Below are 15,760 nucleotides of genomic sequence, written 5' to 3' on the forward strand. Positions count from 1 at the left end.
TATTTAGATCTTTTTGGTATATTTTATTGTTTTAGGAGTTTCTTTGCAATCTAAACAGTAATTTCCGACAACACGATCAGCACAGATACTCAATGATGAGTTTTTATTTTCAAGCTTCTTTTTATTCAAACACATTTCACGATTCCCTTATGCAGTCACATTGCGATTACAATCCTCGCGAAGCCGCTTCGATTATATGTTCGTCCGTAACATATATAGTATATGCCACTTCGCGCGTCGGTGCACTTAACCGTTCCACGCTGGTTGGTATTCTCATACGTTTTTAAATAGCAGAGCCCGAAGTCCAGTCTCCTCGCCCAGCTTTTCTTCGCTGTGTGATTTTCCCTTCATTGCTCGTCGTTGGTCTATTTTGTCGTCGTTGGTCTATTTGTCGTCGTCGGTCTATTTCTCGTTGTCGGTCTATTTGTCCTCGTCGTTTTATTTTTCGTTGTCGGTTTACTTGTCGTCGTCGGTTCATTTGCCGTCGTCGGTTTATTTGTCGCAGTCGGTCTATTCGTCGTCGTCAGTCTATTTCTCTTTATCGGTCAATTTGACCTCGTCGTTTTATTTCTCGTTGTCGGTTCATTCATCGTCATCTGTCTCGGTCTACTTGTCGTCGTAGTCGGTCTATTTTTCGTCGTTGGTTTATTTCTCGTCGTCGGTCTATTTCTCGCTATCGGTCAATTTTTCCTCGTCGTTTTATTTGTCGTCATCGGTCTCGGTCTACTTGTCGTCGTCGTCGGTCTACTTTCTCGTATTCGGTCTATTTTTCGTCGTGGGTTCTTTTGTCGTAGTCGGTCTATTTTTCGTCGTTGGTTTATTTCTCGTCGTCGGTCTATTTCTCGTTATCGGTCAATTTTTCCTCGTCGTTTTATTTGTCGTCATCGGTCTCGGTCTACTTGTCGTCGTCGTCGGTCTACTTTCTCGTATTCGGTCTATTTTTCGTCGTGGGTTCTTTTGTCGTAGTCGGTCTATTTTTCGTCGTTGGTTTATTTCTCGTCGTCGGTCTATTTCTCGTTATCGGTCAAATTGTCCTCGTCGTTTTATTTGTCGCCATCGGTCTCGGTCTACTTGTCGTCGTCGTCGGTCTACTTTCTCGTATTCGGTCTATTTTTCGTCGTTGGTTTATTTCTCGTCGTCGGTCTATTTGCCGTAGTCGTTTTATTTCTCGTCACCGGTACATTTGCCGTCGTCGTGTTATTTCTCGTTGTCGGTTCACTTGTCGTCGTCGCTCCATTGTCGTCCTCATCGTCTCGGTGACGAGCGTGCACGTGACCTCTAAGGGCGTTCATGTTCACACACCCCTTGCCGCAGTGCGGACAGTGCAGCGGATACTGACGGCCGTGGACTACCAACTCATGTCGTCTGGCATGGCCGCGCTGCGCGAACCTCACGCCGCACTCGGCGCAGGCGTGCGGCTTCTCGCCCGTGTGGGTGAGCAGGTGAGTGGCGAGGGCAGCCCTCTGCGCGAACCGCTTCGCGCACTCCGGACACACGTGACAGCGCACGCTCTCCCCCGAGTGCAGCTTACGGTGGCGCGCCATGTTTGACGCCTGCGTGAAGCGCTGGCCGCACACCGGGCACTCGTGGCGACGATCCTCCGTGTGAATCAGCAGGTGCCGGTCGACGTGTGCCCGCCGGCTGAAGCCCCGGCGGCAGATGTGGCACGCGAACGGCTTCTCGCCCGTGTGGATCCTCTCGTGATTGGTTACGTTGTGACTGCGAATGCGTGCGACAGAAAGGCAAACGGAACGTTTTCGATGCCGGAATTGCGCTTATTCCGCCGTATTCGCACCAGATTATACGTAAGGTTCAAGAGGACACGAACGAGAACTAAACTACAAGCTTTCGGGGCATTCCAAGAATATCAGCGGCGATTTAGCTGTAAATGCGAGGGAAATGCATTACGTCGCACCTCTTTGAGGTCCCGGATACGCGATTAACACCTGTTCAGGAGCTCATTCAACACATAACTTGCCTTCTCGAGGAGCAAAGGGTAACTAACGGTAGTCCCGGGCAGACCACACCCAGTTGCATTATGTAGGTTTGTGTGTTGTTGCAGCGTTCTGGTCTTGACCAACACATTTCTACAAGACAGCAGCAAAGTTAGGATGAGCGCCGTAAATGCACCTATTATTAGAAGGAAGTACTCTCTACGTGTTGCTAATTGAAGCTTGTTTAAGATAGGTCGATCTTGCCAAATATGCCGCTCATTTAGTTACGCTGGTGTATTGCGGTGAAGTTGAACTTTCTTTTTCAAAGGTGCAATGGTTAACATTTCTGCACATGAATGTGCAGGTTGCCTACACTTCCGCGGTAATTACACCCGTATGCATATATATATATATATATATATATATATATATATATATATATATATAGATATATATATATATAAAGATTATTTTGCGTTCATGTGCCACAATATTTGATGAGGTATACCTACAATCCCAGCCTATGTCATTTGCGCGTTTTAAACATGCTATAGTGAAAACGAAGGAATACTTATTACACATCAGCCAGCAGAAAACCGCGTGTACTACCACATATTTCAAGATGTGAGCAGACGCTACATCTTCGCTCACCTTTTGTTGCTGGAGTAGGGGCAGTGGGCGCATTTGTGTTTTCCTTGGGTCTTTTGCCTGTGCTCGCGTCGCCGGTGGTTGTCCAGCGATTCTTTCACGGTGAACAGGTCACCGCATTCCTCACACGAGAAGACCTCACGTGGCGCAGCAACATCCTCCTCGGCCACTTAAGACAGACGCGAAACGAAAACAAACGCGGTAAGTCATCACGACTTAGTTATATTTCAAAAGTTATGTTTTTCTTCCCCTTAGTTGTTTCGAACAAGTCTAAGGAAGTCTTAAAATTTTAACCTTGCAGCACATATTCAGGTGGCTTCGCAGCTAAAGGCGATTCCACCGGTCACCTGACTTGGCCCTTCGAGCCACCACATAGGCAGCACAACAGTGCTGGTTCCTGGACAGCATATTGTTTACTACCAAGTGCAAATGTAGCAGAGAAAAAAATATGCAATACACTGTGCAGGAACGATCGGTGATAACTAAATGATGACCGGGGGGCGAGGGCGTGTTGCGGCGTGCTATTTCTTTTTTTCATTTTGTTATCTTTTGGCCTTGCATTTCTTGTCCAAAGACCACGCAAGTCCTAGGCTAGTTGCTTTCAAGGCTGCTATCAGCCCTTTCTCTACGTACTCCACAACATTTGTAGTGACAACTTGTCGATTAGGAAAGTTAATCAGAACAAAATTATCCTTAAAATGTTATTAAGTTTTGTGAAACAACCGGTACACAAAGGAACGAATACGCACCTTTGCTCTGTGTCCCTGAATTGCCGATGAGACCCAGCTGCTTGGCGAAGTCGTCCCCGTACCACACGAACAGCTCCTCTGCGGCGTTCACCACCTTGCACGTGCGGTAGTAGACGGCACCCTGGCGCACGAACGCCACCAGGTTCTGCTGGCTCTGCTCGGGAGCGCAGTTGACGTAGCGCATCCAGTTGGAACGGTCTAACGGGCGGCCGTCCACCAGGAATTCTTGGCCGCTGTGGCGGACCTGCAACGGGCAACAACGCACGAATGGTCTAAACCTGAGCCACTTGTTAACTATAGTTCTCTTCAGCTGTCAACTGACTCGCTGAAGATGAGACAGCACAAAGGGACGAGACACTCCACTGTATGAGCTTAGTCCCTTCGTGCTGTCTTGCTGAGCGATACGAAAGAGCCAACCGTTAATCGTTACACTCACTGCACTAGCATCTATCGGGTGCCTGTGATTGGCTTGGTACGCTGACACGTGAGATCACACATAACACGCACCTGCCAGGTGTACCCGTTTGCGGCGCTGCTGTCCACTTTGACGCCCTCGTATGGCCCAAAGCACAGCCTCTTGGGCAGCCGCTTCATGGTAAACACGCCGTACTGGGCGCCTTTGATCGTCGAACGGCGCACACACAACCCCTCGGGCACTGTCTTGTTTGCGCGCTGGGGGTCACCCAAGGGAACCTGCAATGAATGCATATAGACACTATTTCCTTAAACAGTGGCTGCACTATACAATGAGTATTTCTTCCGGGCACAGCTGTTTTCTTACAGCGATTTGTTCCTTTTGCTCCACAGCGTCAATAGAGCCGGCAGATCAAAGCTATATCCTTGACAGGCACCTTTCAGGTAGCGTTAATAAGCAAGCTCGCCAACACTCAGTTATGATGAGATACAGCGGTGTAGGTCGCTAAACGTTGTCCCGACGAGTCACGATAGCCAGCCGTCGAGCACGGGATGATTTGCAAGGACCTGCAGTGGTGAGCACAAAATGTAACGATTCCAGAAACCGGACTTTCACAGGTGGCTACCCGGAAAGTAAGGAAAGTTGAAGGCAAAATGAAGCATAGGAAACACCAAGCTCTCACAATATCCTTGTCGTTCACCGTAAGACAGCAGTTTACTAAAAGTTTATGTACACGTCTCCCTCAGTGAACACATGTCAACGGCAGTGTCAACAGTTACAGCGAAATGTGCACAGGTGCGTAAGAGGTATGTCCATAATCACTGCGAAAAACGACCACGTTGCCTCAAAGTATAGTCATCCGGCCTATTCGGTGCAAATAAAAAAATAACTTCCTGTTATTCGCACTTATGTTATCCAGGATTGTTTGCTTTACGGTACAGTCCTAAACCTGTTATGTATGGAGCAGTTACGCACTTGCCGAAAGTGTATCTGTGTATGAAAGGAATTTGTCGCTGAAGCTATAAGCTCGACTTGAGTTTTAAAGCATGATGTGCGCAAAACAATAAGGATGAAGAAATTATACCGCTCTCTCCAAAGCATTGCGGCAAAGAAAATAAGACATCCGACATCCACAAGTGTGAGTGGCGTCAGTGGTTGTGTCAACAGCGGTCAACCACGGAAGAACCGTGTCGCAGCATATTGAATTATCGCATCGTATACGTCGCTTGCACCAACTTCCATTACAAAGGGAGTGGTCGTTGAAGGGAAGCGTTTCGTGACAAGGGAGAGGTATCAAGTTTTCCTATAAGCTTTCTCTTTTAGAGGCAACATGAGTGTCTGAAGTGTAAGAACTCGAGCACACGTGATTGCCGAAACAGTTGCAGTCCCGCTAATCATCAGCGCGAGCTGTATATTGTATGCTTGGAGCCTTTACAGGACTTCAGCACTAGCAAAAAGCTATAACGCGCTTTCTTGAGGTCCTGGTGATTGCTATATTAATCTGGAAAAGACATAATCTAGGGACACCTTTAGACAGCCAGAACCGTGGATCCGCCGTGGCGACGGGGAAGCGTGCTCGTCTCGATCCACGGAGGCCCGGATTCGATTCCCTCCCAGACCAAAATGTCTCAGATTTTCATTTCAATGTCCTTACTTTCCTTTCTTTACAGAAACCTCCATGAGAAATTCGACTCAATCCGAGCATATTTTGACGTGTCTTAACTCTTTGCGCCGTGGCCATATTTGGTACCATTGCTCAGTCCCGCCCCCGATGACGACTACGCCAATAGGTGGGTAGGCGCATTGGTAGGTAGGTAGGTGGGCAGGTGGGTAGGGTGGCAGATAGGTAGGTAGATGGATGGATGGATGCATGGATGGATGGATGGATGGATGGATGGATGGGTGGATGGGTGGATGGGTGGGTGGGTGGATGGAATGGAATGGAATGGAATGGAATGGATGGATGGATGGATGGATGGATGGATGGATGGATGGATGGATGGAATGGAATGGAATGGAATGGATGGATGGATGGATGGATGGATGGATGGATGGATGGATGGATGGATGGATGGACGGACGGACGGACGGACGGACGGACGGACGGACGGATGGACGGACGGACGGACGGATGGACGGATGGACGGATGGACGGATGGATGGATGGATGGATGGATGGATGGATGGATGGATGGATGGATGGATGGATGGATGGATGGATGGATGGGAAAAAATACGGCAGGTATCCAAAGAATGTTAACTCGTTAATATAAGTGCACTTCACTTACCGCAGTGTCCTTGACTGGCGTTAAGGGTCCATGGACGGGACAGTCTCCCGGGTAGTCCATATTGCAGTCATCGCAAACTGGGAGCAGTATAATTCAGAAACATGTTGGGATACCTCTAAGGCTAAGAAATTACGACATTTGCGTTTGCTAAATTGTTCTGTATCAGCAAAGATGCTTCCACAGTTTATAAGCATTAGTTATGGCCCTGTAGGGGGCGACGGTCAAATGATGCAAAATATGTTTCGTGTGTGAGAGCGTGAGTCAACAGAAGAACGTTGGTTGTCTACTTGCCTGCGGTGACACCTTATACAAAAATTCATGAGCTATATCACTCTGTGAAGGTTAATCACCAGCGAAGCTGTTCAGGTCACGACACAGATGTGACGCAGAATTCTGAAAAAAGGTACGAACATATTTATTGTCCTGATCGGTGGCTATCGTGACAATATAGGTACGCATACACATACGCGTATCACCTTTGTTATTAAATCTGTCCGTAACGTAGACAATGAATACTCGTACCCCCATAAACGCAGCCTCCCCATTACAACGTGACGGGTAGCAACGGGGCCAGCTGTGGAAGAAGACTACGCGACGACGAACGCGCGACCAGTGGCACCAGCTCGTTCGCACGGTTTGCTCCAATAATTTTTTAACAGCCCTTTTTGAAAAAAGTTGTGCAAAAAAAAGTTTTGAAAAAAAAGTTGAACTTTTTTTTCAAAAACAACTGTTCTTACCCTTGTGCCTGGGACCTCTGGGTCCCAGGTGTGACAAGGATAGTTCAAGAACGAGTTACAAGTCTCCCAATCCATGGGGGTACGTGCCATTGAGCTTGGTACCTTTCGCCACTATCACCACTATCGGCCCACATGATAGTTTCTGCACACAGACGCCACGAAACCCAAAGTTGGGCTTACTTTTTCTTTCACTAAATGTTTTCCCTCGTCCTCCTCCTCCCGGGATCTGAGTCATATACATGCAGCTTTGCTGCAAACGAATGAACGTTAGGTAGAGGCTTATGTTCTCACATCTCGTCCTTAATCCATCACTGTCAGTACAGTTCTAAAGAAATAGAATTAAACTAACCAAATGCTTATTTGCTAAAAACTCTACAACCACATTGGCAGAGAAAAACACCTTCATAACCGAAAAAATGAAAGCGAAGCTTTGCCTTTCATAATTTTGTTTCCAGCCCGGGCACCGATGATGCCATACTGACTCCATGAGGCATTCTCCTAATGTGTGTGCTCTCTCGTCAGGAAACTCCCAAAAGCTAGCTGCCACGTAACCTTTGCTGAAATTTGAATGTTACTTTCATTTCTTTTTAATGCGTTCACATCCTTTGGGTACATTGCGCACTGCTCTAGGGGGCTATCTATCTATCTATCTATCTATCTATCTATCTATCTATCTATCTATCTATCTATCTATCTATCTATCTATCTATCTATCTATCTATCTATCTATCTATCTATCTATCTATCTATCTATCTATCTATCTATCTATCTATCTATCTATCTATCTATCTATCTATCTATCTATCTATCTATCTATCTATCTATCTATCTATCTATCTATCTATCTATCTATCTATCTATCTATCTATCTATCGGGTAGTTCGTGGTCGGATGGGAAGCACATTGGGCAGCTATGCTGAAGTACACGTTTTGAAGGCAACAATCGGACCGACTTGGGTCGCTGAGTATGTGGCAGCGTGTGCATACGTGCCACTCTTCCACGAGCCTCTTTCATGCCGACATTGGCCACCGTAATATGCAGGACCAGTAAGGTACCGTCGTTCGAAGAAACGCTTCGATTACAATATGGGACACTGGGTATGTACCACTCGGCCTGTGGTGCTCTGCAATGAACATATTTGATTCCAAGCCGAGTCAAGAAGAAGATTCCTTAAATTTCTCGAATGCTGGGCTCAATCAATCCCACTTTCACATTGGTTCTTCAAGGATAACAGCCCGACGCTTTAGCAAGCCGCACCACAAATGCACTGAGCATGTGCCGCTTTTCAGTGAACTGCTGGCCAAGTTTGGTCACTGTGTATGTGCCACCGAATGTGCGGCCTGAGGGCGAACAATTTGTTAGCGTTCGCTCGCAGTGACGCGCTATGCCTCTAATCTCGGAGGCCACGCGTGGACTTCATGGCAGCACCACTAGATGGCGCGGCGTGTCCAGAAAAATGCGCGATAGAAGAGCCCGGCGGCCGCACGGTGCGCGCGCTTCTCAGCGCACGCACCGCAGCACCACGCATTTCGGAATTCATGCTCACGCTTCGTGAAGTCGACGCTAGAGGGTGCAGCGTGTCCATAGGGAAGCGCGAGACAGGAGTCCTGCTGCAGTACACGCCTCATACATAAGGCGTTTCGACGGTAGCAATACCGTGTGCCCCTGTGTCGTTGCAATGCTAAAAGCATTACCGTCGACAGTCATCGGGAGATGGCTTCTGTCTAATTGTTGCTTACTATTGGTACGCAACTACCACCGAGCAGACGCTGTGAAAACCTGTGACGTAATGATGAGATGGTGCGCTGCATGCAGGGCGGTGTCACCACCTCTTCCTTATTTTTGCGTTCTACTTCCATTGCGACCATGAACGGAAGAACACTTCCATACATATTGAAACTTGGCAAACCTATATATGTTTAACGTTAGCCTGAAGTTAAACCTAAGCGTTGCAGCGAGTAGTTTCTAAGCCTGTAAGAGCAACTCTCAGCTTCAATACAGCCTTCATTTCTGTCGTGTCTTTCATTTTAAATAATTAACGGCTAGCTGCAGAGAATTGCATGCTGAAAAATCACGTGCGTTTCCGTCATTATGCAACCTGGCTACGTACAAAAAGCACATTCCCGCATGCGTGAAATGCAGACAGAATATATGTGTGCGAGTGTGTGTTTGTGTACAGGCGTGTGCCCAAAAAACTCGAAAACATTTGCTTACACAGGTACTCTTGGTCCGGTCCCTCTTCGCATTCCACGAAGTTAACCTCTTTCCGTTGCCGTCTAGGGTAGCGAAACTCTCTGGAAGTCTCGTTGCTTGTAGAGGCTGAAATGCATCGAATATTAGGCGAGTGCGAGAAGGCTTTTTGTTTTCGGTGTCATAACACCCGCCAAAATTTTTGGTGCATTCAGAAATCCAAAGTGGTTACGTGATTCCTATCCGCCTCGTGCGCTAATACTACGAAAGCCCCTTAAACTTCGTAAAGTAGCGCCACGCTTTGAAGAATACCGCCTCCTCCTCGCGCGCTCTGGCCAAGGCCGACGCCGCGTCGCTATTGGCCAATAGCATCACGTGGGCCCTCGCGCCTTGCATCAGCGCCATTTTTGCTCGAGAAGCGTGTACGGAGTGGCGAGGAGCGCATGTTGGCGCCGTTGCTACGCTCCAGCAGTGTAGGCAGCGCCACGGTCGAGGAGGGAGCGTGAAATAGAGGAGAAACGAGGAGGAGGGAAAGCGGAGGAGGAGAGTGTCGCTACTTTACTAAGTTTAAGGGGCTTTAAGTACTACTAGTGCCTTCACGAGGCCTAGCAGAGTAGCAGAGTAGATGCCATTTCAGTCACTCCGACGCTTTCTCGGCAACGAGAACTAGCGCCGTCGTTCAACTATGCGCGACAATAACTTCCTCTTCTGACAACGCTCTTGACGGTCTCACAGCCTTCTTAGACACGCTCTCTCTACGCTTTTGACTTTTTTCGGGTACAGCGGAGAGCAGTAACGACACAACCGGCAGCAGTCTCTGCGCCGTGCGTGGCTTCTTTCGATTGCATCAGAGGCTCGGACGTTCTGGCGATTATTTGGTGCGTACACGCTCACCCACTAATTTGCTATCCCAACCGATGCTTCGCCTTCCGGGCGAAACTGCGCCTTTTTACAGAGGCTGCGTTCCCGCCAAGAAACAGTTTGGTGTTTCTGCCAACCTTTACGCGAAACCATAAAGTTTCATGCAATAATTGACAGAGAGAATTTTGGGGCTAGTGTGTACGGGAACTTCGAGGAAAGAAAAAAATTGGCTGAGGTTGAACTCTTGTGAACCTAGTTATCCCGAGTGAAAGATCTGTTTGACTTGGTTTTGCAAAGACTGCGTGCACACAGCGTTTCATTAAAGTTAGGCCATAGTCTTCCACAAACGTTACACACGCTGCCGAACGGGTTGTCCGTCAAGTCGCGATGAAACCTAGCCGTCGCAGTCGAGCTTGCCGCCAGCCGAAGGCTGTGGTTCGTCAAGTGTTCGCTGCGGGTGCCGTTGCTTGTATCCAAGGCTTGGTCTCCTTGTTATTAACGCGATAGCGTTAAGGAGCTCGTGTCGCAGAAAAGCCGGTGTCGTCGGCGTCGGTGTCGGCGTCGGTGTCGGCGTCGGCGGCGTTGACCGTGAGCGATAAATCACGGCAGGCGCTTCATAAATAAAAAGCAACTTCCAAGATTGGCCCGGTGGGAATCGAACCCGGGTCTCCGGAGTGTGAGACGGAGACGCTACCACTCAGCCACGAGTTCGATGCTTCCAAGCGGTGCAAACGCGCCTCTAGTGAATGCGGTGTTGCCTTCGAAACGAGCCGTGGAAAGTTATACTGCGGTGTATATCGGTAATTATGAACATGTAACGTACAGAAGTCACAATTTTCGTGTTGCTGTGGCTTCGATCTTGGCACGCTTCCGCGCTTCGTAAGCTTCTCTATGCCGTGCTAGTCTGGCCTGCCTTCGCTCCAGTGTTTCAGCAGGAAACTTTGCCCTCGCTTGAGATTTCGCAGCCTACCATCTAGCTACATCTACTGGATGATTGGATTCAGACAGAACGCGTGGACTGATAAATTCTCGTGACCGAACCTCTTGCGTAGAGTCCACAGCATTGGTCGCAACGGGGTATCAAGAATGTAGGCGGGATCGAACGGAACCAAGACATATCCAGTAGAACTAAATGATTCGAGGGTTTCTGATTCGAGGGCGCAATCCCTTTCTGGTCTCTGCCGTCTCTTAGTTCAGTTTCAGTCTCGGAATTTGTTTGATATACCCCGTAGGCGGGCAAAGTAGACGGCTAAGCAGACAGCGACCATCTCAAGTTCCAATTCACAACAACATGGCAAAGAAGACAGCTCCGCAAAGACGGCATCGAAGTCAAAAACGATGCAGGCTACATACTTTCCTGCCCAAACGAAGTGGCGACTGAGCGGGACGCTTGAAAACTCGATCTCGACAAAAAGGTCGACTACGCGCAAAAAAAAAAAAAACGTTGACACGCGTTACTGTGCGCTTAATGTGGGTCACGTCGCGTTTTTCGTGGGTTCACAGACGCGAAGAGTTTAAAAATTCATAGATATATAGTGTGTGCTTTCCTTAGATTTTTCTCGACGTCGCTGCGGAGTCTTTCATGCGTCTTCAACATGGTTCGAGACGCGTTCCCGTTACTTGGGCTCGAAGCTGTTTCGGCTGTCTCCCTAGCCATGGCTGCTGTATTGCCAATTTTAACGCGACAGCGTTAAGGAGCACGTGTCGCAGAAAAGCCGGTGTCGTCGGCGTCGGCGGCGTTGGCCGTGAGCGATAAATTCCAGCAGGCACTTCATGAATATTTTTTATCTAGCACCCCATATGCCATAACTGTCTAGGTAGATTGTCTTCGTTGCTGTTTTGAATGGGAGCATACCCTCGGTCGGACCTGCGGAATCGCTGTGTTGACGTCGTTGCCATCATAATTTCTCGCTATGTTATAGTGAAAAAACACCATGATTACCATGACTCGAACTCAAGGCGGCGTGCAATCTCTTTTGGTATGGATCCAGGGGCTTACCGTTGCTCCTCAGCCCTGCCGTCTTTCCTCTGCAGGGTCTCTGCCAACCAGGGGACGACGGCAGGCAGCTCCAGGAGAAGGCCACGTCGCCGTCGGTAATGTCCTCGCCGACTGGGTAGAGATCTCGCAGTCTCTGGGCCATGTGTCCCGTCTGTGACCCGCAACTCTTGAGCCCCGGATGCCTTGACTACTGCGAGCCACGATCCACGTGTCACCCACCACCTGTTTTACCATTCTCCTCCCCTTCTTTCGTCCCCGAATGTCAGCGTGCTTTCCTATCATTGGTCGATGGGTGCTGTTTTGATTGTGTTTTTTTCTTGCGAAGTCACGCGCGTTCGGCTTGAGGAATGCAGCTCGTCTTTGTCGTCATCTAACACAACGGCTGCCGGCTGAACCACAACATAGGCGCACTTTAGAGATTGCAGTACCATCCCTAAACCTGAACTCCAACCGCCCCCCCCCTTCTCAAATAAAAAAAAAACGGGAAGCGGGGCCCGCTTGGTTCCTTGGAACCAAGCGGGCCCCGCTTCCATCCAGATGATGCTTGCCTCCGTGCATTCACAAGAAAGCTACGGTTGCCTGGAAGCTCTACAATCAGTCAGGAATCTTTGAACGCTGTCGCGTTCCAATCTTAAAGGGCCCCTCAGCAGGCCATATAGCAAATTTCAGTTATACGCTGGAAATTATTTCGTGTCCTTTAGGGGGAGCGTTCTGCGGCAAAAGTTTTTGAAATCGCTTCATTAAAAGCCTAGATAGAAATACTTCTGTGCCGCGAACCCATAATTTCAGGAGTCGAGCGCCACGGCCAAGATATACACTCTCTCCACTCGCCCCGTCTAGCCTCCGCAAGCGAAGCTCTTTCCCTGCGTTCTCCCATATCGGAGCTAGAGGATCGCGTGACGCATATACGTCACGGGCCCCGCCTTCGTTTTATTTTCTCCTCGATTTTTTTGCGGCGCGACGCACTTCCGCTGACGGCGTTGTGCGCGAGCTGTTGCCATTGCTTCGCGCAGCGCACGATTTTGCCCGCTGTGCACGAGGACACCTTACTAGCGGTATAAGTCTGTGTTACGTGAATACTAAGGCAGACACAAGCGAATCACAGAGCATGATCGCGCGCTGGAACACGGTATAAAATGACATAGTTTCGATGTCCGCGCGCGCGACTGCACGACGTTGGAACAAGCAGACGAAACGGAAGTACATCACTCTTGCTGCAGTACGAAGTAATACAAAAACGCGCAGACATACTGTTTGTGTGTTTTATTATTTCTCTACACTTTAATTTGTCTATTGAACCAACAAATTACACGAAATAACAGATGTTGCCTTGAATGATTATCCAAGTCACGTGTCTCTATGAGCGACGTGACAGCACAAACACATCAAGGGCGTGTTCCAATTCTGGCCAGCATCGGAGACAGGCTACGCAGACAGCTAATGAGACAGTCGAGACAGCTTCGAGGCTAAGTACTGGAACACGTTTCGAGCCGTCTAAAGAAACGTATGGAAGACGCTTCTGAGACGTGAGGTCGCTTCGCGGCGACAAGAAAAAGTTGAGAAAAGCACACATTATTTCTGCATTTTAAGTATTTGCGCCTGCGAACCTATGAAAAACAACATGGGACTTACATTAAGGCCATGGGAAAACCTGACTACGTTTTCTTGTGGCCAGACTACCTTCCTGTCGAGTTTCCAAGCGTGCTGCTCAGCCGCCATCTTGTTTGGACAGGAAATTAGCCTGCATCGTTCTTGGCTTCGAGGCTGTTTTCGCTAAGCTGTCTACGTTGACGTCTTCGTGAGAATTGGAACGAGTCTTAAGATGGCTGCTGCCCGCGTAGCCGTCTACAGCGAGTGTTGGAACACAGCCCAATTGACGTTGGGTTTTAAATATGGCGGAAGGCAAATCTGAGGAGGGACCCTGACGTCACTCTTTGCGAAGCTAAAGTGACGCCGGAAGTCGGCGTTACACCGCCATCGTGTCGGGCTAGATTCTCCTCTCTCGTTTACATTTCTCGCCTACGGCGCAGTACCATAGGCACAACCAGGCCGGGCTGCGCTCTGTAGAGATCGGACCAACGGTCCAATCGCTGCGCATTCCATCGCGATATAACCTATGGCAAGCCGATCTGCAGTTTATGAGAACAAGCACGCATCCTGGTCATGACTTCATCGGAATCGTTTTGCTTTACTGAACACGTTTCGGGCGGCCACTCAGAGCTGTGGTGTGAATACACCACCGCTGTGGTTTAAGTACACCGAGGTATATTGCTCTTACGATAAGTGGAGCTTCGCGGAAACAAAGTTCTGCGGTTCGGAACAGTAAGCGCGTATAAGTGCTGCTAGCGCCTTCACCGGGCCTACGTACGTGCAGGCGTACGTTCTTCTGTCGAGCCTTGTTCAATCTTGCAGCGAATCCGCCAACCTTCGCTTCACTGAGCCTCTCGAACACACAGATAAGATCACTGCAGTAAAGTGAGTTTGTCCCTGTGTTACTCACAGCAGCCGCTTCATTCCCATCCTTCCACACGGCTGTCTTACGTGCCACGAATTCACCATCAGCTGCCAAAAGCAGGAACGCTGCACGGCTGTCACTGACGTGCAGGGTATTTATCGCACGTAATCAGAAGCACAGTGGTTTGAGCATGTGACGACACGTTAGACTGAATCCACCGATGACGGGAAAACATATCCCCACGTCATCCTTCTTCCGTGGCGTGGTATACGGCGTTACGTTTTACTACTTCCAGTCTTACCTGGCCACAACAACGGATGGGAGAGCACAATCTAGATAACGCAGCGGCACAAAACACGGTTACCAACGCAGTCCTGTACCCACGACGCCTTTGCCACCACTGTACTATAGACCCACGGAGCAACACGTGTGAGCGCACACAACGACAACACAGCTGCCATTGTGACCCGAGAACATGGCCGCCACAGCAAAAAGAAATAAAAGAGGAAGCTAGAACATCTCTTCCTCCGGACTTTTCTCCTAGCGCTCGAAGGGTCTAGGGCCGCTCCTCACTTTTTTCCTTCCTCCATGTTTTGACATTTCAGCTCTTTCCGCGACGCGTAGCGATGTAATACTTACAGCAGACACGATCGTTATCGCGCAGTGTATGCTCTGCGCTTGTCAGCTCAATATGGCCATACCTGGTGAGGGGCCCTTTAAGGGTGAAGGTTAAGCGTCATCCAATACTATTCGTTTTCGAGCCAGTTGTTCCAAGCACTGAGCCACGGCAGCTCTGTCTAAGTCGGGGATTTTACAACTCATTCTAAGATGAATCCTAAGAATAAGGGATTGTACGCTGCGAGGTTGGACATATTGCTGATTTGTTCAACAGCGCCGCTGAATCCCTGCCTTTCCTGTGGACAAAACAAATTTCATCCCCTGTTCATTATTCAAACTTAATTCGCGCTTTCTTTGACTTCTTTGCGCAGTCAGGTTTCGAGTTATTCGGGAAGTCGTGCATACCTTCTAGATGCCTCTTCGGGTGTCAGCGCATCCACCTCCTACGCCATATTACATCTAATTCACGCCGGATTGGGTTGTCGCCACGTTTTCGGCGTCGGGGGACACTACAGGGTAAACATACGCGTCGATACGTTGTATCGGTTTTCTCTCTCAAAGAAACCCAGGCCGAGGCAGCGGGAGAAATTCCCATTCCATTTCAATAGCAGAAAACTCGTTCCGGGAACGAGAGTTCTTCGGGGCTCTAGAGCTTAGCAGGCCAGCCAACTTGCAGAGCTGCGGATTCGGAAAAAAGAAGTTCTCTACACGAGAGTGTAGCGCGCAGCTACAATGAAACCGTTCAAGGATTTTCTCGGAAGAGAAGGATGTTAAAGAAAAAAGAGGAATCGTCCAGATGCACTGGTGCGATTTCTTTCATACATGGCAAGGCTTGAATTTATTCTATTGTTTTATTGCGAAATT

The 15,760-nt window shown here is 48.9% G+C and overlaps 1 protein-coding gene across 1 annotated transcript; it reads right to left on the reverse strand.

Moving 5' to 3' along the window:
• Positions 1-130: 130 nt before the first annotated feature.
• Positions 131-12,251, reverse strand: LOC135915829 (histone-lysine N-methyltransferase PRDM9-like). Its single transcript, XM_065449011.1, has 7 exons — positions 11,824-12,251; positions 8,988-9,092; positions 6,035-6,111; positions 3,839-4,024; positions 3,332-3,575; positions 2,586-2,751; positions 131-1,719 (listed from the first exon to the last, which is right to left on the reverse strand). The coding sequence occupies exons 1-7, from the start codon at positions 11,963-11,965 to the stop codon at positions 1,089-1,091; spliced, it is 1,551 nt and encodes a 516-aa protein (XP_065305083.1). The 5' UTR covers positions 11,966-12,251; the 3' UTR covers positions 131-1,088.
• Positions 12,252-15,760: the final 3,509 nt, after the last annotated feature.

This window comes from Dermacentor albipictus, chromosome 10 (genome assembly GCF_038994185.2).
Source record: "Dermacentor albipictus isolate Rhodes 1998 colony chromosome 10, USDA_Dalb.pri_finalv2, whole genome shotgun sequence".
Taxonomy (NCBI): Eukaryota; Metazoa; Arthropoda; class Arachnida; order Ixodida; family Ixodidae; genus Dermacentor; species Dermacentor albipictus.

Coding starts and splice junctions, on each gene's coding strand:
- LOC135915829 (XM_065449011.1), bottom strand. CDS start 11,965: ATGGCCCAGAGACTGCGAGATCTCTACCCAGTCGGCGAGGACATTACC. Junction 4,025..6,034: donor CGCCAGTCAAGGACACTGCG/GTAAGTGAAGTG, acceptor CATTCATTGCAG/GTTCCCTTGGGTGACCCCCA. Junction 3,576..3,838: donor CAAACGGGTACACCTGGCAG/GTGCGTGTTATG, acceptor TGCCCGTTGCAG/GTCCGCCACAGCGGCCAAGA.